This window comes from Genypterus blacodes, unplaced genomic scaffold (genome assembly GCF_046128005.1).
Source record: "Genypterus blacodes isolate CSIRO-AG114 ecotype Tasmania unplaced genomic scaffold, CSIRO-AGI_Gbla_v1 ptg000133l_1, whole genome shotgun sequence".
Lineage (NCBI taxonomy): Eukaryota > Metazoa > Chordata > Actinopteri > Ophidiiformes > Ophidiidae > Genypterus > Genypterus blacodes.
The window spans coordinates 7,709,969-7,731,705 of record NW_027466935.1 but is presented as its reverse complement, the minus strand read 5'-3'; the positions used below and the strand labels follow the sequence as shown (position 1 = coordinate 7,731,705).

Sequence of the window (21,737 nt, the reverse complement as noted above, 5' to 3'; positions counted from 1 at the left end):
GAAAAGTGTGCGCAGAAGGTCCGCTCTTATTACTCTTCATCCAGTCTGCTCACCTACACACTGCTCAACACCACAGGTAAGGCCATGAATCAGTCTTATTAATATTGATTTCATCATTTCACAGCTGGTAAGAGTGACTTATCTATGGAAACAACATCAAAAATGCAGCAAAACTCTTTTAAAAATGTTATCAAAATGGTCAACATTCCACATAATGATAAAAACTAATATTATTATCTGTAGTTTTGACCATTTTGATACTTTTTTGTTACATTTCAGAGGTCTTGTCCATAGATATGACTCTAAGACTCTAAGTAGCTGAGAAATGATGACACATGCAAAAAAAAACATAGATTGATGATTAGAATAGGAATGAATTATTATTATTGTTTGTATTAATCATTTAGATGCCAGATAAGGATCAAACCCTGTATGAGTTTCATGACTCCCTGTTGATATTCCCATGCAGCTCGTCTGTCAGAGCTCATATTATGCACTGGAAGGGTTTATACGCTGAGCATGCATATTCTAATCTAATGTTTTTGAATAATGTGTAAAAATGTGTGCCAGCCCATCCTTTTATAAGATTACTGGATATTTAAATCGCAAAGCATATCAAACTTTGAATATTGAAAGAATATGCAAATGGCGATACTTGTGGGGGAATTCTGAAGGAATCTTTGAACTGCATGTCAAAGGGAAATTGACCCACAGCTCTTCGACAGCCCACTGAGATTGATTATATAAAAATCTATCTGTTTTGAGCTCAAACGTGTAAATTATCTTCATAGGATCTTGATTATGGGCATGAATATCATTATCAAACAGCAAAGACATTTCCCTTATGAAGCTGAACATCCTGAATCTTCACTCCCTTACAGCCAGGAGGTGAAACATAAACAAACCTACAGATAATAGAAACTTTGTCGAGGATTCTGTCTTTAAAGGCACATTTTTGCTCGTCTAGGCAGAACCTTTGAGGATGTAAACAATGTGAACTTGAGGCAAAACGCCAGGCTTTTATCCAAATGAGGTAATTCGTCAACATTTCAACAATAATCAACAAGCAGGGAACAAAAAGAAGAGGGTGTGAACCGTGCGCAAGACGTCACTGATAAATCTTCTGATTCACATCCAGTGTTGTGCTTAGCCATCATGTAGGTGGAGAAGCTTCCATTAGAATGTCAATTACTTTGAGAGTGACAAACGTTTCTTTCTTTCTCTTACTGTGCCAGTGAGTAATGCCAACTTAGATATCAATCATAAATGTTCCTTGGTTATTATAAAGGTCTAAAAACAAGGACTAGCAGGAAACAAACAATCACAAGTGGAGCAACAGTGACATTTTACAGGATGTTTCCCTCTGACATGACTTCACGGGCCCCAATCAATAGAAAACTACAGAAAAATCAATCAGTCACGATTACATAACATCTTATTGGTCGGTGTAAGAATTGCATCGTGAATTGTATCATGTGGAGCCCCTCAGTTTGATGCTTTGAAGTTATTCTTGCTTGCAGATTTAATATTTTGAGATTTCACAGCACTTGAAACTCTTCTGAAGTCCGTTTTTAAATACGGTGCATATGTTGGCTCCTTCAAAAAGATGTATAAATAAAGCAGCACATTTAAAAAAGCCTGTTAACAATGGAATAGTAATGCGTGGAGAACAGCCTCTCCCATACGTCTGACTAATGCATATACTGACAAAGGCATTGAGCTGTTTGTCTTTGATGTTCAAATGGCCTCTGGTGGCTTCACATTTATAAAGCATTTTAATCATCTGCGCTCTCTCTCTCTCTCTCTCTCTCTCTCTCTCTCTCTCTCTCTCTCTCTCTCTTTCTCTCTCTCTCTCTCTCTCTCTCGCTCGCGGTGATGTGGGAGTGTGTTGATGTTGTTAATGGCTTTCCATTTTCCAATCCACACAGTAAATATCAAGATTTGTTTTCCTCGCAAAGTTGTTATTCAATTTTCACTTCACATCTGCAGCTGGATGGACGTGAGAGCATTAAATTATTCTTACCGCGCTCTTCTGTTGTATTTTTAGACCCTGTTGATCCTGGGAGTTTGGACTCTGCGGCCATGGAGGCGAATCACAGCGTCGGTCCGCCTGTGGACAAAGAGCAGACGGACGCCCGCATATACGAGGTGGTGGTGCAGAACAACTCGGCCAACCACAGCTCCCAGTTTGCAGATGTGGCCCTGCTGCAGACCTTCAAGCCTCTCATCATTCCCTGCTACGTCCTGGTGGTGGTGGTGGGATTCTTTGGTAACTACCTGCTCCTCTACGTCATCTGCAAGACGCGCAAGATGCACAACGTCACCAACTTCTTTATCGGGAACCTGGCCTTCTCCGACATGCTGATGTGCGTGACCTGCGTGCCCTTGACTCTCGCCTACGCCTTCAACCCTCACGGCTGGGTGTTCGGACGCGCCATGTGCTATCTGGTCTTCCTCATCCAGCCCGTCACCGTCTACGTGTCGGTCTTCACCCTCACAGCGATCGCAGTGGACAGGTGACAAGAATTGCTGAATATAACTAATGTAACACTTCACTAAGGGTACGACATAATTGAGTTGCATTGCGTTCATGACTGATGAGTGTGACTCATTTGTAATCACTGAACACCTAGTACCTGTTAGGCCACCATGTCCCTTAACTAAATGTGTCAAGAGGTAAATTAACATTACATCACTGCTATCAAGCTTTGTAATCATATTATACAGACCAAAATCTGAGAAGTTCAAGAACCGATTCATAACTCGGCACGAGTTCCCATATGCAAGCATGAACTCTTTAAGCATTATTCATTTTCATTCATTCATTTTACAGTGATACTTTTCCGGTCTTTGGCTTTTTTCCTGCAGATATTACGCAACCGTGCATCCTTTAAAGAAGCGCACCACTGTGGCCGTCTGTGCCTCCGTCCTGACTGGAATCTGGCTGCTGTCCTGTGGGCTGGTGGCTCCGGCGGTGGCCCACACCTACCACGTCGAGTTCAAAGACGAAGGCTTCACCATCTGCGAGGAGTTCTGGTTGGGTCAGGAGAGGGAGAGACGTGCGTACGCGTACAGCACCCTGCTGATCACCTACATCCTTCCTCTGTCTGCCGTCTTTGTCTCCTACCTCTGCATTACCGTCAAGCTGAGGAAGTGCGTGGCGCCGGGTCACAGGTCACAGGATCAGGCCGAGGCTCAGCGAGCTCGAAAGAGGAAGATCTTCCGCCTGGTGGCGCTGCTGGTGGCGGCCTTTGCGGTGTGTTGGCTTCCCATCCACGTGTTTAACGTGCTGCGAGACATCGATATTCACCTCATTAACAAGCGCTACTTCCTGCTCATCCAGCTGCTGTGTCACCTGTGCGCCATGAGCTCGTCTTGCTGTAACCCCTTCCTCTACGCGTGGCTGCATGACCGCTTTCGCACTGAATTACGCAAGATGTTCACGTGCCGCCATCGCATCGGAGCTCCGGCAAATAACTGTGCTGCAAGCGTAAATGTAAATATTCGGTGATAAAAAAAAGAGTCATTGGCTGTGATTTGACTCCCATCCCTCTTTTCATCTCATGTAGTTTCAGTGTCAGGGTGGAATGATGGAGGCCTGGTGATCTATCCGTTACCCTCTGAGGCCTCATGAACAGTTGGAACATAACTGGACTTTGAATCATGAACACATTTCTGCTGACGAGGCCGCAAAATGACGATAGTACACTGGATGCTCATCATCATCCCAGAATACTCACATTCAGACAGAATGGCTCTCTTGGGTCAGATTACTGTTATATAAGTGCATATATAGAAATGTAAAAACTAGAGCTGCAGCTGTTTAGTATACATTGTGTTCATCCTCATTTGCATGCATATCGTGTGACATAGGATAGTTTTGAGCTGTATAGTGGTGTGATGCTGTAAATACTGAGATTCTCTGGATGTTGGTTATTTCTGCGTCTGTTTCTACATGCTATTTGACTATTTGCATCAGATTGACATACACAGGCTTTTTAAAAATCTAATTCCAGCATTTTTCAAGCATTTCCATCAGTGTGGTCGTCAGCAGCGCCCCCTCTGGTGGACTGTATGCACACGCACAACAAACAAACGATAAAACAATCCGCTCACCGCCACGTGTCCATAACAGTGCCCACCCACCCACACCCACACCCACACACACACACCTTTGTTCCTGTCGTGGTTGTTTTGTCGTTAGTAAAAGTCTGTACCTCCTCAGTGTGCACAAGTTATTACATCCAACACAACAACTCTTAAACAGCCATTTAACACTTAAACATGATTATTTCCCCACCACAAATGAATGTACTGTCGTTTGGCCGCTCTGTGACATCATCGCTCTAGATTTCCTCTCTCTGTGACTGAATCACAACATGGACGACAGCTTAGTGTGAAGCTTTTTATTTGAAAAGTATTCGGTGCAAAACCCAGACATTGCCAAACTAATAAGAGGAAAACAAATTCAGGATACAAGAAGCAAAACAATACAACAGATATCTAAATCAAATATAGCAGCTCTGAAGCTCTGAAGATCAAACTAACAGTATGAAATAAAAAGGCTTCAGCCATAAGTCATTGAAGCTACGTCAGATATTTACCATAGATACGAAATGTGAGCAAAAGGAGCGCTGCCATCATTGCTTCTCCTCAGACTGTTCCAGCATCTCCTTGGCCAGAATGACATCTCTGACCTCCCGGGGAGTGCGGATGTACTGGTTGATGTCACTGTCCAGGATTTCCTCGTAACCCGTGATATCGGTCAGGACATCGTTCACGTCGTTCAGTCGTCTCTTCTTGGGTTTCAGTGTACACGGCGGAGCAAACAGTAACCTCTTCGCCCATTTTGGAGCCTCTGTCTCTTGATTGTCGCCCTGCATCTCAGATGTTCCGCATGAATCTCCGTCTCCTGACTGCTGAGCATCTTCGGCGTCGGGCTGACATGAGTCCAAACAGGGCGTGTGTGAGACTTGCACAGGTGTGTTAAGCTCTGGGTTTGGTCCACCTGCCTGGAGGTCAGGTGTGGAGTCCTCACAGCTGGCCTGATCCTCTTCCAGCAGGGCCTGCTCGTGGGTTTTCAGAGCTCTCCTCAGCAGAGAAAACCTGTACTCTAAAATATCCTCCACCTGCTGAACCACCGAGTCTGGTGTCAGCTCCTCTCTGATCCAGGGGATCTCCTGACCCAGTTTACACAGCACCTCCTTTATCTCAGTTACTCTCTTGGATGCCACCTTGTGCTTGTTCACATTGGCTAGTTTGCAGAATTTCTCTAGTGAGCATTTGCGGCGTACCTTGCTGGGATTCATGGACTGCCAGGCCAAGAAGATGGATGCCATCATGAGGGGGACGGGTCTACGGCCTGTGGCGATCCAGGAATCTGCCGCCAGCTCCACCAGGGCCATCGCACGTTTCGTCAAGGCCTTAGGCTCCTCTGCAAACTCTTCAGGAACGTGAGAAGAAGTGATTTTGTACCTAATGGAAATAAAGATTCAAAATGAGCAGAGGCATCATCTTCACATCTTAAACACCAAACATCTGCAGACTCATTTATGTCCTTGGACGCATCTGTACATCTACTTACTCCTGAGCGTGACTCTCCATGACATCAGTGATGCTGATTAAAGAAGCCTCGATGTTGAGGGACTTGATCAACTCCAGGTATATCTCTCTCACTTTACACAGGTCCACATCCAGCAGGCAGCTGATGGATTTCAGAGTTATGGGCCAGTTTAACATTTGGCAGCTTACAAGCACACAGCAGCCAGCCAGAATCTCTTTCTTGTCAAGGCTGACTCGGAAGAAGCTCTTATGTTCATACGCCTGTTTGTAATACTTCCTTGAAAGCTCCTCGATTTCACTGTTGACCCTCAGAATCCGACATATGGCAACCAAACGTTGGAGACCTGTCGAGATACAACAAACACACAGGCGAGAGGTGTGTGAGCTTACTGATGACGTCACACCTGAAGAAGATGAAACTACTCCTTTGGTAATCGAGCCTACATTTGATTAGGTTCCGGCATGGAGTCTTGGAGGCAGTCGTGAACTCTAAACTGTAGTTGGAATCTGTAAAACAATAAAAATCAGTCAAGCAAAGAATCTGATGAAGGAACTGACAAGATGGAGGAAGAACAATGTTAAATAATTAATAAATTAATAAATGAACCTGGGAAATAGTGAAACAGTGTTGGCATTGATCGTATTAATGCACAATATATCGAATAATAAATAATTATTCATAAATAATTATTCGACGGTGCAAACATCTACAGAAAATACAGAAAATATTCAAAAATCTTTGAACATGTATGAAATCATAATAAAAAATAAAAACAACTTAAAATAACAAATTAAAGTCACATACAGGTGCCGGCGAAGACCAGGGCGCCCTCGGACACCACAGAGCCGCAGTCCGCACACACTAGCTGGGGCTGCGAGTACAGAGCTTCGTCCACTATGTTGGAGGAGCCGCATTCGGGGCAAACACTAGACATTTTCTACCGCCGCTAGAGTCTCACAGAAAACAAGAGAAAAGTCCGCGTATAATGACAACTCTGACGCAGCTAAGTGATTAGCATGTCGCAGGGTACATGTTTGGAGACAAGAGTTATTGTGAACTCTTCCAACGACCAATGAACGTTCCTGAACCGGCCTACGGGGGCGCGTCAATGTCGTCCGGGCGGACAAACAGTCGACTTGTCATAGGTTCCGCATAAAAGCGTCTCACTCACTTATTTAATAGCAATACTTTATTCTTGGATTGAACACGAGCAATGCGAAATGGATATATTACACCAGATATAGCAAGTAGTAGAAGGAGATCGATTTGATACAATTAGGTTAAATACGCCTTGGCAAACAGCATTTGTCACGTGCACAATAAGACGAGGCAGGTTTTATTTCATATAGTGTGATCAGGAAACACGGAATTATAAAGTCAAATTTACAATCAAAAAACTGTTGCTTCCAATGTTGTTTACGACAGCGTCAGAATCTACTACTAAATAAACAAAGTGATGTCATTGAACTAACAAAGTGAGGCCATACATGCACAACAATGATGTCATACTTATGCATCACTAGATTTAATTCATAAGTCTTCTCTACCTCTTATCTGATTCAACAGTAGTGCAATCAGTTGTGTCTTTATGAACCCTCCTTTTTGATGACAGGTCACTGAGGCTTTGATGATGTTTTCAGTTTGAGCTGCTATGAATCAGAGGTGAAGATTGTCAGAAGTCACTTTTCTTTTCAGCTGACCTCCTGACTCGCACAGACCGCCATCATGGTGTTGGCCAACTTGGGAAGGAAGATCACCTCAGCGCTCAGGTCACTGAGCAATGCCACCATCATCAATGAGGAGGTTCTTAATGTAATGTTGAAGGAGGTCAGCATGGCCTTGCTGGAGGCCGACGTGAACATCAAGCTGGTGAAACAGCTGAGAGAAAATGTCAAAGCAGCCATAGACCTGGAGAATTTAGCATCTGGTGTGAACAAGAGGAGGATGATCTAGCACGCCATGTTCACAGAGCTGGTGAAGCTTTTGGACCCTGGTGTGAAGGCCTGGACTTCCACTAAAGGAAAGAACAATGTCATTATGTTTGTGGGTTTGCAAGGCAGCGGCAAAACTACATCCTGCTCCAAGCTGGCTTATTACTACCAGAGGAAAGGCTGGAAGACATGTCTGATCTGTGCTGACACCTTCAGAGCCGGTGCCTTTGATCAACTGAAACAGAACGCCACCAAAGCCAGAATCCCTTTCTATGGAAGTTACACAGAGATGGATCCTGTGCTGGTCGCCTCAGTGGGCGTGGAAATGTTCAAAGCGGAGCATTTTGAGATCATCATTGTGGACACAAGTGGACGACACAAACAGGAGGATTCCCTGTATGAAGAGATGCTGCAGATTTCCAACACTGTCCAACCAGATAACATTGTGTATGTGATGGACGCGTCCATCGGGCAGGCCTGTGAGGTTCAAGCCAAACACTTCAAAGACAAAGTGGACGTGGCCTCCGTCATTGTCACCAAACTTGATGGACAAGCTAAGGGGGGCGGAGCTCTGAGCGCTGTCGCTGCCACCAGGAGTCCCATCATCTTCATGGGAACCGGAAGACACATGGACGATTTTGAGCCATTTAAGACACAGCCGTTCATCAGCAAACTGATGGGAATGGGCGACGTTGATGGTTTGATCGACAGAATCAACGAGATGAAGCTGGAGGACAACAAGGAACTGATCGACAATCTGAAACACGTCCAGTTCAACCTGAGAGACATGTATGAAGTGCTCCAGAACGTCATGAAGATGGGACCGCTTGGCCAGATCATGGGAATGATTCCGGGCTGTACAGACGTCATGAGCAAAGGAAACGAGCAGGAAACAACAGCAAGACTGAAGAAACAGATGATCATCATGGATAGCATGAACGACCAGGAACTGGACAGTAAAGATGATGTCAAGCTTTTCAGTAAGCAGCCCAACAGAGTCCAGAGGGTGGCCCGGGGGTCCGGGGTGGCCCCCCAGGACGTACAAGAGATCCTGACGGAGTACAGCAAGATTGTGAAGAAGATGGGCAGCATCAAAGGCCTGCTTAGAAGAGGAGACATGTCCAAAAAGCGCAACCTGTCACAGGCGGCCAAAATGATAGACCCCCAAATCCTGGACCACATGGGGGGCATGACTGGCCTCCAGACCATGATGCAGCAGTTACAGCAGGGAGCAGCTGTTAACATGAAAGGCATGATGGGATTCAACAGCGTGTGACTGTCTGGAGCCGTGAAAGCAGGACGGCATTGCTAATTTTGTAATAGAATTGTATTCACAAACGTGCTTGTTACTTGTTGCTTTGTCCGTCTTTTCCAATGTAACGTTCACTGACTCAACTACATGAAGATGAGGTAGTCATTTGTCATTTTGTTTCCCTTTATTTATTTTACATATTTGATACCATAATGCAGCAGCGACAAGAGACACACATACACATATAGTATAAAAAAGAAATCAATTCAGTGTATTACATGTAATAGTTTAGATTGGGTAAAGTGCATTTAAGGCGTCGTGGACTAACAGATGCAGCGTAATCAGGAAAGATTGGCTAACTGGAACATTGACAAAGCGTTAACAGTGTAATAATACAAGACACATTAGCCAGCTGTCTGTGTGTGTGTCTGTGTCTGTGTCTATATTGACTTGTAAACAAAGCCGGTATGAATAGTGTGGGCTGGTGTGAAACTAGTTGACTAGATGCAAAATGTACTTATAATTATGTTTTTATTATTTTAATATAATTGTTTGACAAATTATTTTATCACAAATATTCTGTACAAGACAAAAGGTCATTTCCAAAACACACATGTGCAAAGGAAGGAATTATTTGTGGAATGGGTTAAATTTTAGTTAAATGTTCGGCCACTTAAAGTCACTGGAAGATTTAAGAATATACAGAACGTCCTGACCTTCATCATTAAGTCTCAATTTACCCTCTTGCCAGCTTTCTGTATCAATATTACAGTCCACAAGTCATTCAAAGGGACGGTTCCAGCTCGGCTCCTTCCATGAATGTCAGATTCTTCTTCGGCCTCTGACAGGAGTGCAAGCATTGCGATGATTCCTGACAGTGGGACTACAGCGTAATTGAAACGTTTCAACTAGCACTTGAGAGTGCCGAGAGACATGAGAATGCTGGGTTTCTCTTCCATGACACGTACGAGCAGGTTGTCGATGTACTGCTCCAGCTGTGAGATCTTTCTGTCTCTGTCTGAGAGCTGCTTCTCCTGTTTCTGCACCAGAGAGACGAGTTCCTGTAGAGTCAGCTGGGAGTACGGCCTCTTCTGCCCACCGCCGCTCACCTGCAGGAGGACATAAAGCATCAAGCACGTGAAACACACACACTCAAACACAGTGCCGGTACAGAAAACACAACCGCGCACCCACACACACACAGACTGCTGGACACATATCATGAACAGAGATGGGACTCTGATCAACGACTGCTGCAACAGTTGTTCACAAAATCTACCAACCTGTCAATTACTACTTTGTTTAATTAGTTAATCAAAACAAATATTGACAGAAGATGAAATTTTACATTTTTATCTGAAGTTAAAACCGAAATAGATTCAATTTGAAATAAAAAAACAGTAAAGCAACAATTTACCACATGGGAGAATTACTTTTGACAAGAAATTGTTTACTGGTCAAGGCTAAATCCATCATCAGAGAGGCTGTGGCTGCAGGAAATAAAATGAAAAATGTACCTCAGTTTTTCCTGGGGGCTCATCAACAATCACACTCGATGGATTGTTGATGGGTGGTTGCGCCGAGGGATTCAGCGGTTTCACAGGTAGAAGCCTGCAGAAACCAATGAAATGACGCACGAGAGTGAGTGTGTGTGTGTGAATGAGAAAGCCGAGATGTAAAAGACGCCACGGCAGAAACAAGTACAGGTGCAACAGAATCCAGTCGGGATTTGATTGTAATAATTTTTAAAAAAAGGGGTTTCACAGGATTACATCAAGTGAAAAACTGCAACAATGTCATCAATTTTAGAATTCATTAAATCAGTTCTCGACACACTTGAAGGGCAATCTTTGACCTCAATGAAAGCAGCAATGTTTGTCCATACGAGATTTTCAACATCTTCTCATCGTGTTCAGCCTAAGTGTAAATCAAGGAGTTTACAGTTTCTCCATTTGTAGATCCTCACCTGCGAGTGGACACAGGAGGCTTTTCTCTTTTCCCACCGGCCTCCTCCAAACTCTCTGCCGTCACAGGTTGATCCTTAGAGGGCGGCAGAACGACTTGAGCTGAGGTCTCCTGGACAGGCTCGGAGTCTGTGGCCTCAGGAACGCCTGTGGCCTCTGAAACGTGGCCCTGGATGGCGGTTTGGTCGGTGAAGGTGTCTGCTCTGTTGGCAGGGGTCGGAGCAGGAGCAGGAGCAGGGGCCTTGACTTTTGCCAGAGTGGTGGAATCTTTATCAGGTATTTGAGGCGCAGCTGCTTTCGTGGGGGCGCGACCCCGCTGGCTGTGGACACCCACGCTCTCCTGGGCTGTAAGCTGATGTCCCGTTTCATTATCATCTTCAAATGGATTTAACCCAAACACAACAGGGACCTGCTTTGCTGCCGAGCCACTTCCAGAGGCTTGAACTGACCGAGACGATGATGGAGGTTTAGCCGGCGCAGGACCTTTATTATGCTGGACGGATTTTCCTGTGGTGACCTGGGAATGTTCAGGGTCCGTCACATTCTGGCCTTCTGGACTCTGAACAGTCTTTGGAGTTGGAGACATATTCAGTGGAGCAATCGCTTGCACTAATCGCTGAGGAGAAACACTGGCAGATTTGACTTCTTTGTCTTTTCTTTTTACCATCAATAGATTTAGCATCGAGTGGTTCTGCTGCTCCTTCTGACTCTCGGGTTGATTGACTAGCGGAGGCTTAGGAGCTGGCCGCTTCTCCCTCTGCAGCCTACATTAGGGACAGAGATTAGAAGCTTTTAGCAAAAAGATGCAAAAGATCCCAACTATTATAAAATGCAAAAACTAGAGAGGTTGTTTCATAAATTGGTGAACAAACAAAAGGTCAACAGAAAATGCGTAGAAAGTACCTATATAAGAAGACAAAATAGCCTCATATGACCTCGTGATTGATGTCATCTTCACTGCCCGTTACTATGACACCTCATGTAATTGGACATGCGTGTGGAGGAGGCAACACACACTGAAGACACGCCGTGTGTGTTTGTCTCAGGATATCTATCTGTTATCAGTCTGCACGCTGGAATCCAATGCACCCTCACACACACACACACACAGCTATGCAATCTTAATGACCGTGTCAGGTTTAAATTAAAAACGCCACTGAAAATGTATTGCATAGAAAAAGAAGATTGGAAATCAAATGACATCAGGTGCGTTGAATTTTACCTTCCAAAACTGAAAATCTGGTAAAGTACGGCTGATTGATATCTTATTATTTCACATTTGGGAAAATTAGCAGTGGCACATTGAAACTCTAGTTCTATGCTCTCGTGTCCTGCAGTATAAAGTGTCGCTCTGCTCTTCCTCCAGTTACTCGGGTCCCTGGAGGAAGAGGATAAGGTTACCTGCTGGCTGCGTTTGACGTCAGCTCGACACACGTAACATGTTTCCAAACACACATCCTACGTTTGTTGGAAACACCCGATTGCGCAAGATTAAAAGCTACAGTAAGCAACTTTATAAAGCATGTTTTTCATGAATTTGGATTAAATCTTCATAACATCCTGAAGGGAAAAATCCCATCTGTATGGATCAATTGAGGCTCAATTCTACTTTAAATAAACAAGATGCAGTACCGACATAACTCGTAGGGGGCGGTAATGAGGAAAAAAACAAACATTTGAGCTCATTTCCATGTAAATTGCAGTGTTCTGGAGATATTTGTAATGTTTGACTAACGCCACGACTTCAGTCAGTGAAGATGAGGATCCCTCCTCCATCTTCATCACAGACCGTGAGGAGACTTGCACCAACCTTTGCTCAGCAGGTGACTTCAGATCTTCCTCCTCAGAAACCTCTTCATCGAATGGATTAGTGGAGGTGAATTCTTTGCTCCCTTTCTTCTCCTCCATCCTCAGCCTCTCCTCCTCCAGCCTCCTCTTTTCCTCCGCTAGTCTTTCCTTTTCCTTCCTGGCCCGCTCCTCTTCCTCAGCTCTCCTCTGCTGTTCAGCTAGTCTCCTCCTCTCCTCCGCCAATCTCTCTATTTCTCTCCTGGCTCCCTCTTCCTCTTTTCTCCTCCTCACTTCCGCCATCCTCAGCCTCTCCTCCTCCTCCTTTCTCTGACTTTTCTCTTCCTCCTCGACTCTCATATTTTCTTGTTCTTCAAGTTTCCTCTTCTGCTCTGCTAACCTCACCCTCTCCTCTTCCTCCATCCTAATTCTTTCTTCTTCCTCCCTTCTGATTATCTCTTCTTGTTCCTTTCTCCTTTCTTCTTGCTCTTGCCTCCTCTTTGCCTCCTCCTCCTCCCTCCTGGCCCTCTCCTCCTCCTCATGTCTCCTCTCTTCCTCCAGCCTATTCCTTTCCTGCTTTTTAATTCTGATTCTCTCTTCTTCCTCCACCCGCCTCCTCTCTTCTTCCTCCTCCTTCAGCCTCTTCTCCTCTAACCTCACACGCTCTTGCATCCCAAACCTCTCCTCCTCTTCCTCTTGCCTCCTTTTCCTCGTCTCAAGTCTTTCCTCTCCCTCTCGTCTCCTGATCTCTTCCTGAACCCGTTCCTCTTCCACCCTTCTCCTTTCCTGTTCCTCTTGCATCTTCCTCTCTTTTGTCAGTCTCTCTTGCTCTTCCTCTAGTCTCTTTACGCTTTCCTCTTCCTCTTGTCTCCTCCTGATCTCTTCCTGAACCCTTTCCTCTTCCACCCTCCTCCTTTCTTGTTCCTCTTGCATCTTCCTCTCTTTTGTCAGTCTCTCTTGCTCTTCCTCTAGTCTCTTTACGCTTTCCTCTTCCTCTTGTCTCCTCCTGATCTCTTCCTGAACCCTTTCCTCTTCCACCCTCCTCCTTTCTTGTTCCTCTTGCATCTTCCTCTCTTTTGCCAGTCTCTCCTGCTCTTCCTCTTGTCTCCTTACGCTTTCCTCTTGTCTCATCCTGATCTCTTCCTGAACCCTTTCCTCTTCCACCCTCCTCCTTTCTTGTTCCTCTTGCATCTTCCTCTCTTTTGTCAGTCTCTCTTGCTCTTCCTCTTGTCTCCTTACACTTTCCTCCCGTCTCTTCCTGATCTCTTCCTGAACCCTTTCCTCCTCCGCTCGTATTCTTTCCTCTTCCTCAGCCCTTCTCCTTTCCTGTTCTTCTAGCCCCCTCCTTTCTTCTTCTTTCCTAACCCTTTCCTCTTCTTCCGCCCTTCTCCTTTCCTGTTCTTCTTCCCTAACCTTTTCCTCCTCTCTCCTCCTCTCTTCCTCAACTCTCACTTCTTCTTCACCCTGCCTGATCATTTCCATCTTACTTAGCCCCTTCACCTCCTCTTCTCCCACCACTTCCACCCTTTCTTCTTCAGCCGTCTGCTCCTCTTCCTCCTCTTCTGTCCAAGGTGAATACTGCCTCATGAGTCTCAGGGAGTCCGAGGAGGCCGTGGAGCCTTCGCGGGCTTGTCCGCTCTGCAGGTCTTCCATGGAGCCTCGGCCCGAGCTGCTCAGGCTGAAGGCCGAGCCAGCACGTGCGCTCCGCGGCTGCCGCTCCTCGCAGTAGACGTGACTCCCGTTGATGCAGACGTTACTCTGCTCCGCAGCCGAGGAGGCGCTGCGTTTGGAGGAGAAGCTGCCCTGAGACTCTTTGCTGTCTGAGCTGCCTGAGCGTTTGTGAATCATGAACTTGAACTTCTTCTTGCCTGGAGGGACGAGAAAGAAAAGAAACATTTAAGGAGTCTAATGAGACTTGAGGGCTTAGGGAAAGGTTATTTTCTAATAGATACTGAATATTTCCGCTGCTTATAATCACAACCTAATCCACAAACTTACTCATACACATATTCACTTTTTATGCATCTACATTGTTGATAATGTTCTTAAGAGTTATGAAGTTGACATCTTTTTTGTTTATTTGCACTTCACTACTCTTACATTTGCACATCTGTTATGTACATCTGCATTTTCTTGTCCTCTAACCATTTAATGCAGTAATCTTTTTAATGTTATTCTAATGTCTAACTGTAGGTTTGTGCAGCTGCAGATGTTTAATTCTGGGTTGTGAGATTAATCATCAACCAGTTGAAACCATATTTTTGAAAAATTGTAGTAGTGGTACATTTTGTTTGGCACGCAAAGCATTTTGACACCTGGCACTAACAGAAGGAGTGAAAAGCTCCAGTAGATCCCCCTGACCTTCAGAGGAGTCCACGTTGAGCCCAGATGAGGAGCTGCCGGTCAGGGACGAGTTCTTGGCAGGCAGGACAGACATGGACTGAGACATGTTCCTCTGCAGGTTCGACTTGGTGGAAAACAAAGACTTCAGCTTCTGTTTCTTCTTACTCTTCTTCTCTTCTTTGCCCACAGCCACGTCACCCCCGTGTCCCTCCTCCTCCTCGCTGTCCGTCAGAACCTGGCCGAGGGACGGGACCACATTAGACGTGGTATCCGTCAGCTCGTCTTTCTTCTTGCCACGGACTTTGTCCTTCAGCTTGCCCAGGCGAGATCGCTGCTTGCCGGCAGCGGAGAGGTCGAACATGCTGGCAGTCATGTTGTTTCTCAAGAACTGGATGTCCAGAAGGACCTCGCCTCTGTCTTTGTCCGACTTCCCGGCCTTGTCCAGCAGCTTAAACCATCTGTGGAAAAGCAACACGGATTGAAGTTCACATTTATCCTGAAGCTTCACTATCACCAGATATATTATTCATTAATTTAGGAACATTCTTTCAAAAGTAAAGCATTTTAAAAAGAAACTCGATTGTGACTTTACTCTGAATCCACTGCCATGCTTCCATTCACTCATGAATATTCAAGTAGGGGGCAATCAATAATGGAGCAACATTGATGAATCAATCATTCACACTGATGGATCCAAACAAAAGCCGTCATTCATGTTGGGCTGAAACAGAAACACTTCCAAGTCAGTTTTTTGTCTAAGTCAGTAAAAAAACAGAAGCATGGAAAATGACTAAGTAGCAGTCTGAATGTTTTTGGAAAGTCTGCGTCGATTTAAGCATAACCAGCTAACCGACCATGAAAGAGGCCTTTTCTTCACTGTGTGTGTGTGTGTGTGTGTGCGTGCGTGCGTGCGTGCGTGCGTGCGTGCGTGCGTGCGTGCGTGCGTGCGTGCGTGCGTGCGTGCGTGCGTGCGTGCGTGCGTGCGTGCGTGCGTGTGCTACATCTAAAAACAGCTTCTTGCATCAGATCAGAAAAGGCCTTTAACAACCTGTAGTTTCAGGTCTCAATATGTAGGTCTTCGTCTAATACAACAGATGGGCATCGATCGTCCGTCTCGTGCAATCTGCAGACCAATGAAGCAAATTTGGGCAGAAATCCATTTGAAGGGCAACTGATTGAAGCTCAGAACTGATCAATCAAGCTTTCACATTACATTACCACAATCCTTAACTCTCATTAATACTTGGAACTATCAATATCACACTGCTGCTGCTTCTGTGTCATGGTCCAACATTTAAGGTAGAAGAAGAAGAAGTTTTCCATTTCATAAAGAGCAGAACAATGAAAGTGAACAGTCAGCATAATACAAAGTGTGTGTTCAGGCAGAATCTGCACGAGGTCGAGCTCGCTGAACAAACAACTCCATGACTGAAACCTGAATTACTGAGGAAATGAGGAAATCAGGAAACGGGGGGGTGGGGGTCCATGTGAGAGTGAGTGTGTGTGTGTGTGTTTGTGTAAGAAAGGAACCTCCTCAGCAACACATTACACAACTTTGTGAATGGAAGATTACGGTACATCCAGTGTTGTTTGCACGTGCTTGTGCACATTAAGCAATAATGCTTCTGGGTCTAAAGGCCTGAGCGGAGAAACGGTAATGCTGAATCTGTTTAAGCCTTACCCTCAGGAATGACTCCCACGGGTGCCGCAAACCAAATTAAAAAGGAAAATGCCTTTTTTTGTCCCGCAGGAGGCTTTGGTCTGTGATTTCTATTTACAATAATAATAACTGCTGAGAATTTAGGGTTGTTTAAGTTACTGTTTATGACTCTAATTGCAGGAAAACATATGAGGAAAGTGGATTTACTCTGTGGCATCACGGCGTAAATTTTGTTAGTTTCACAGTAAAAAAAGAAAGGAAATGTCCTTGATAACAACTTGTTTACAGGGTTTATTCGGTTGACATTTGCAACTGGCGGGTGTATTTTATAACGCCACGCCATCGCTGCCACACACATTAAACTGACACCTTGCTACTTGCGTCGGAGATCCGATTACATATGAGGTCATCCAGATTGGATAGCCATCACAATGATGGAGAGCGCCTCGCATCAACACTTGACCTCATTCTCTAGATAATGTATTGAGGCCCATGAAGAAGCGCAGTGAAGGATAAGTGAAAAGTTTCTGTGAGACCTAATTCTAAAAAGATGTCTCAATCTGTTCCTCCACAGACCAGACGAAGAGGTCGCAGCCCTGCTGTCAAACAACAACAGGCAGCCCAATGGATCTGAATAGTTGAATAGGATTTTGAGAAGATCAGTACTACGGGAGAGGAAATTCATTTTCTCTATCTGCAAAGGGAAGAGAGCTGAATGACCACAAATGTAACCTTGAGCCACCGCTGTAACTCACTGTTGCCAGAGAAACGAAACCAAACCCACATGGAGAAGAAGAAAAGAGAGAAGTTATTCAGTTCAGTTTGGACAGAAGGGAAGTTGCGAAAGTGTTTGGGCGTTAGTAGGGAGGATGAGGAGGAGGAGAAGGAAGGATTAAAGAGTGGCTTTCATTCAACACTGGAGGATGAAGATGCCCTTGAACGCAACAATCTCACACTCTTGTGCCGAGTACACAGAGTCCTGCTCCTCTGCTGCACACGGACGCAAACCAGGAGGAGCAAACTGCATGAGTCGGCATGTTCTCCTTCCACCACACACACACATCCTGCAAGAGCCTGACAGGCTGATAAGACAATGGCCCTGTGCGGCTTGAACCTTCTTATCACAAAAGGCAGCTGAGTGTGAATGAGAGAAGAGCCGAGCGGGTGAAACATGCTGAGCTGTGATAAAGCCAAAAGGTCAAACTCGACCGTGGCTTCCTGTCTGTGTGGACGGTGGAGGAAGAAGGTTCCATCTGTAAACAATAAACCTGTCACACTTGCTGGGTTACAACAGGAAGTCACCTTTTGATTTTGTGCGAGATGAAACTACAGCAATGTGGCCAGTGGATATTCAGCATAAGTAGGTGAAGAACACAGGACTCTCCACCGCTGGGGTTCCCAAAACTGTGGCTCTGATGTTACTTTGAGGGCCGACCCCGTGCTGGTACGACGGATGACTAATGAGATCTATGGAAATGCTGTTATTGTGGCACATTAATCAGGTTTCATGTGTACATTTCCACTCTATGTGAATTTAGTAACCCAGTATGCCGCTTTTCTGTCTTTTTTCTTGCCATATAAACACACAAGCCGCATGTTTGTTACTGTCAGACTAAGCCAGGAATCATCTGGCCTCTCCGCATACGTACATTTACATTCAAAGATCTGGATGAACCCACAAGATTGGTTCTATTGTTTTAAAAAAAAAAAAGAGCCAAAGTGCGAACAAGAGGACTCAGAACTCAACCTTCCCACGCTCGGTGAGTCAATGAGACGGATCAAAAGGCCTGGGTGAAGAACAAGAACAGACAGGAATCACACCTGGGGAGAAGATAAGCTCAACTCCACAGGCATCTAAAGAGATCAACACCTCCAGAGCCTTTTAATCAGAATCAAACCTCACCCCAGCTCACTGCACTACACCAGCACTTTTGCTTTAACTGCCAATAGAAATCTAGACTTAACCGTCTTATCACACTGTCCTGGACTCCATCTCCTTCCTCCATATCAGCTTCTTCTCTGCTACATCTCAATCTACAGAACTACAGCATATCTGAACCTGATCATTAGAAACAAGTATCTGCAATATTTAATTACTATTTATACCTAAATAGGGCAAAATGTCAACAAATGCTGTTTATATCTTGCAAATGAAACCGTAACCCAGGCCGTTATCATCATTTATATGTAGATGTCAGGCTCACATGCTGTTTAGAGGGATTGAATATAGGCTCTGAATATGCAGTATATTTGCTTTTTTGTTAAGGCGACTTGTTTCCAGAGAGAGTCCACGAAAACCACGGTTAAATTCAACACAATAATTGCTGTTTGATCGAGGATCGCATGAATCCACAGGAAGCCGCAGTTTAAACAGCAGAGCTATCAGCAGCTTGTGGAACATAACACACCGTCTCTCTGTGTGGATTATGTGACTGTGTGTGTGTGTGGGAGACAAAGAAAAAAAACTGACCTTGGTGGGCTCTAAAAATCAGAGTTTAAAGTCCCAGAATGTGACGCTCAAGCTGGGAGACCTGCACATTCATCAGATGGCAGATTTAGGCTCTTATGTCAGATTCTAAGTTCAACGCCTCATTCCTCAAACATATACGTAACCAAAAAGGTACAAACAAACCAAATCCTCATGATCCATTTATCTGAAATAAGCTGGAACATTCCCACGATGAGGTCGGTGGACTGAGTTGAGCATTAACGGACAGTAAACAGAAGAAACAATGTTGTTAAAAGAGCGTTTACAATCAAAAACATGTGATTTTACTGAGGGAGGCTCACAACTGTTTATGAGTTCACCGCCTGATCCGAGATATGACCGGGTTTAACATTCCAAGGGATGATAGAGAGCAAAGACAAAACAACCGGGGATGATGAAAGAGAGCAAGAGTGTGTGTGTGTGTGTGGGTGTTTAAAAAGGTATGCAGTCTGCTTCTGGGTAATACTAGTCACATGGTGGGGGAGCTGAAATTCCCAGAAGCAGCTTAATGAAACATTTTTCCAGACTGGCTGAAATACACAAATCTCTTCACAAAGTATGATATAACTTAAATATAGGAAAGTTTGACTTCTTTCTGAGACTTTACAGTGGATTATTGTGAAGAGATTTGTGTTTTATTGGGAGTAAATATTATGAATGTCAAATCCTTTTGAAGGGAATCTGTCATCCGCTGAGCATGCCGAGGTCAAATCTAGGAATTCTTTTGGGAATCTTCCACTTGATGAGTCTGGTCAGTGACAGAGTGAATCCTTTAACGTGCTTGTGTGAGTTTGTTTGATTTGCAGCCGCCAGGTGTACGTCTGTGCAGTGCTACATGGCTCCAATAACTCATATTAGTCAGAAACTCAAATATCAGAGGAAAATAAATCATTCATAAGCCCAAATCATGAAATACAGGTTTGACCAAATAAACAAATCAAGCATAAAGACATTCATATAGAAACTCTAATCCTCAGTTTACACAGATGTTTGGAGGAAGCAGCAGGATAAAGGCCTGCATTCACTCCAAGTTTGTTTTCCATCTTTCCATCCAAACATTCAGATTCAACAATAAAATGAGACCACTTTCCTTTTATCTCTTCTGACCTTCTCTCTTCCCCTCTTTCCTATGCTACCCACACCTTCCTCCTTTCTGATCTTTCACCCCAGGCAGTGAAGCCCACTCTACACCCACTCACTCGGTCTTGTTGCGGCTCTGGTCCTCGCTGAGCTGCAGCAGGTTGACGGTGGTCTGTCCCAGCAGCTTGTCGGGACCCACCAGGGCCCGGTGCAGGACGTGGACTTGCAGGGCGCAGCGGTCCGCGGCGCGCTGATGGAGGGGCGGCAGGTCGAACGCGGCCTCCTCCTTCCACACCGGAGCCACGCTTTTCTCCACCACCGAGGTCGCGTACTTTTCCTTGCCCACTTGCATGACCGCGAAGGCGTCATTGGTGCCGCTCTTCCCCTTTATCCGGAGGCCTCTCGCCTGGAGCACCGTTACCTGGATGCTTGTGGGGGACCAGAGACTCTGCTCCGCCAGCAGAGACATGGCTGCCGCTGCTGGTAGCCGCCTGGGTCGAACGCTTTAGGTGATCAATCGCCGTTGCTCTTCACCGTGGGAGCGCGTAAAAGTGCCCAAAAGTTCTTTCGGACTCGCCGCTATTCTCAACGCGTTTAAGGAAACAGCTGATGGGGCGTGGTCACACCAAGACACGCCCACAAATTTACAGGTTACTGACTTTCTAAAAGCAACACGCTGCTACACACAGCTGACAATGAAGTGTCAGTGTTAAAAGCGCGTACGCGTGTGAGTGTGTGTGTCTGTGTGTGTCATCCAGGCCCGCACCCAGTATATTTAAACGCTGAGGTCATGCGTCCAAGACCCCCATGTTATTGAACTGATGCTGCATGTCGTCATATTGTAAAAATGAAAACCTTCCGTTTGTGTCTCATGCTGCATATTGACCCTGAATAAATGAAACCAATGCTGTGAAGCTGCTTCTACTATTAAAGTACCACTGACTGAAATCTGCGCAAGCAAGAAACTCAACATCAGGTTACCAAGAAAAGTGTTATTTTTCAAAATAAAAGACATATAGACATAAGATATATTTGCATTTGTTTGTGTGCAAATCCGTTCTCCTGATTTCAGTTCTGTTAATAAAGAATATAGATTTGCTCTAGCATTCTAGTGAACGTCCAAACACAAGTTACAAGTTCTCGTACAAGAAGAGTATATGTTCATGTGTTTTCATGGTGCTTTGGTTGGACCCAGGATGCTTTCATCTTGTGTAATTTCACCCTGTTAATGTTTGTGTCCTCTTTGTTCTCCCAGGACACCCACAACAACTTTGCTGTAAAGCTTCTGCTCCTCTTCTTTGAAAGCATCTTTCACCTTTGCTCCCTTTAGCCCTCCATCCCTGAGGACACGTGGCGAACAAAGTAAAGAGCGACTCACACCGTGAAAGAGAGCACAGGCAGACGCTCAGGCTCAACACATTCTTTATCTCTACAAAGCCCTGAAGGTCTAAACAAGATATAAGGAACGGGCAGTATGTGCGAGTGTCCTGTGTCAAAACTGTGAAAAATATCATGCGGCAGGCTTGATAACCTTTCATGTTTCATGTGGGTGGTGTCCATGAACAATAATTCATGTAGCATTGCATAAAAAAGCTTTCCACGGTTCTGTGGGGTACAAAAGTAAGTGAGCACAGTTTGTTCAAATAAACTCCTTCTAGCGAGTTCTCTTGA

General features: G+C 45.0%; 3 protein-coding genes and 1 pseudogene across 5 annotated transcripts; 2 read left to right on the top strand and 2 right to left on the bottom strand.

The window, feature by feature from the left end:
• The first annotated feature begins 2,082 nt into the window (after window positions 1-2,082).
• prlhr2b (prolactin releasing hormone receptor 2b) lies at window positions 2,083-3,511 on the top strand. Its single transcript, XM_076163646.1, has 2 exons — window positions 2,083-2,516; window positions 2,869-3,511. The coding sequence occupies exons 1-2, from the start codon at window positions 2,083-2,085 to the stop codon at window positions 3,509-3,511; spliced, it is 1,077 nt and encodes a 358-aa protein (XP_076019761.1).
• Window positions 3,512-4,402: 891 nt separating this feature from the next.
• brf2 (BRF2 general transcription factor IIIB subunit) lies at window positions 4,403-6,650 on the bottom strand. The gene is made up of 4 exons (XM_076163995.1): window positions 6,368-6,650; window positions 6,007-6,069; window positions 5,585-5,906; window positions 4,403-5,475 (listed from the first exon to the last, which is right to left on the bottom strand). Exons 1-4 carry the CDS (start codon window positions 6,495-6,497, stop codon window positions 4,641-4,643), a joined length of 1,350 nt encoding a protein of 449 aa, XP_076020110.1. The 5' UTR covers window positions 6,498-6,650; the 3' UTR covers window positions 4,403-4,640.
• Window positions 6,651-7,288: 638 nt separating this feature from the next.
• LOC143011044 (signal recognition particle subunit SRP54 pseudogene) lies at window positions 7,289-8,923 on the top strand (annotated as a pseudogene).
• Window positions 8,918-20,665, bottom strand: LOC143011043 (uncharacterized). Of its 3 annotated transcripts, XM_076163703.1 has the most exons (8): window positions 20,186-20,665; window positions 14,857-15,296; window positions 12,521-14,363; window positions 11,375-11,474; window positions 10,876-11,278; window positions 10,713-10,839; window positions 10,264-10,357; window positions 8,918-9,855 (listed from the first exon to the last, which is right to left on the bottom strand). In XM_076163703.1, the coding sequence occupies exons 1-8, from the start codon at window positions 20,533-20,535 to the stop codon at window positions 9,655-9,657; spliced, it is 3,558 nt and encodes a 1,185-aa protein (XP_076019818.1). In that variant the 5' UTR covers window positions 20,536-20,665; the 3' UTR covers window positions 8,918-9,654. The 3 variants fall into 3 exon arrangements, with proteins under 3 accessions (XP_076019818.1, XP_076019817.1, XP_076019819.1); XM_076163702.1 differs by having other exon boundaries at window positions 10,876-11,474; window positions 20,186-20,664; XM_076163704.1 differs by lacking the exon at window positions 20,186-20,665 and adding an exon at window positions 18,969-19,262 and having other exon boundaries at window positions 10,876-11,474.
• Window positions 20,666-21,737: the final 1,072 nt, after the last annotated feature.

Coding starts and splice junctions, on each gene's coding strand:
- prlhr2b (XM_076163646.1), top strand. CDS start 2,083: ATGGAGGCGAATCACAGCGTCGGTCCGCCTGTGGACAAAGAGCAGACG. Junction 2,517..2,868: donor ACAGCGATCGCAGTGGACAG/GTGACAAGAATT, acceptor TTTTTCCTGCAG/ATATTACGCAACCGTGCATC.
- brf2 (XM_076163995.1), bottom strand. CDS start 6,497: ATGTCTAGTGTTTGCCCCGAATGCGGCTCCTCCAACATAGTGGACGAA. Junction 6,070..6,367: donor CCTGGTCTTCGCCGGCACCT/GTATGTGACTTT, acceptor ATTGTTTTACAG/ATTCCAACTACAGTTTAGAG. Junction 5,907..6,006: donor ATGCCGGAACCTAATCAAAT/GTAGGCTCGATT, acceptor GTATCTCGACAG/GTCTCCAACGTTTGGTTGCC.
- LOC143011043 (XM_076163702.1), bottom strand. CDS start 20,535: ATGTCTCTGCTGGCGGAGCAGAGTCTCTGGTCCCCCACAAGCATCCAG. Junction 10,358..10,712: donor CCTCCTGTGTCCACTCGCAG/GTGAGGATCTAC, acceptor TGGTTTCTGCAG/GCTTCTACCTGTGAAACCGC. Junction 9,856..10,263: donor AGCCCCCAGGAAAAACTGAG/GTACATTTTTCA, acceptor GTCCTCCTGCAG/GTGAGCGGCGGTGGGCAGAA.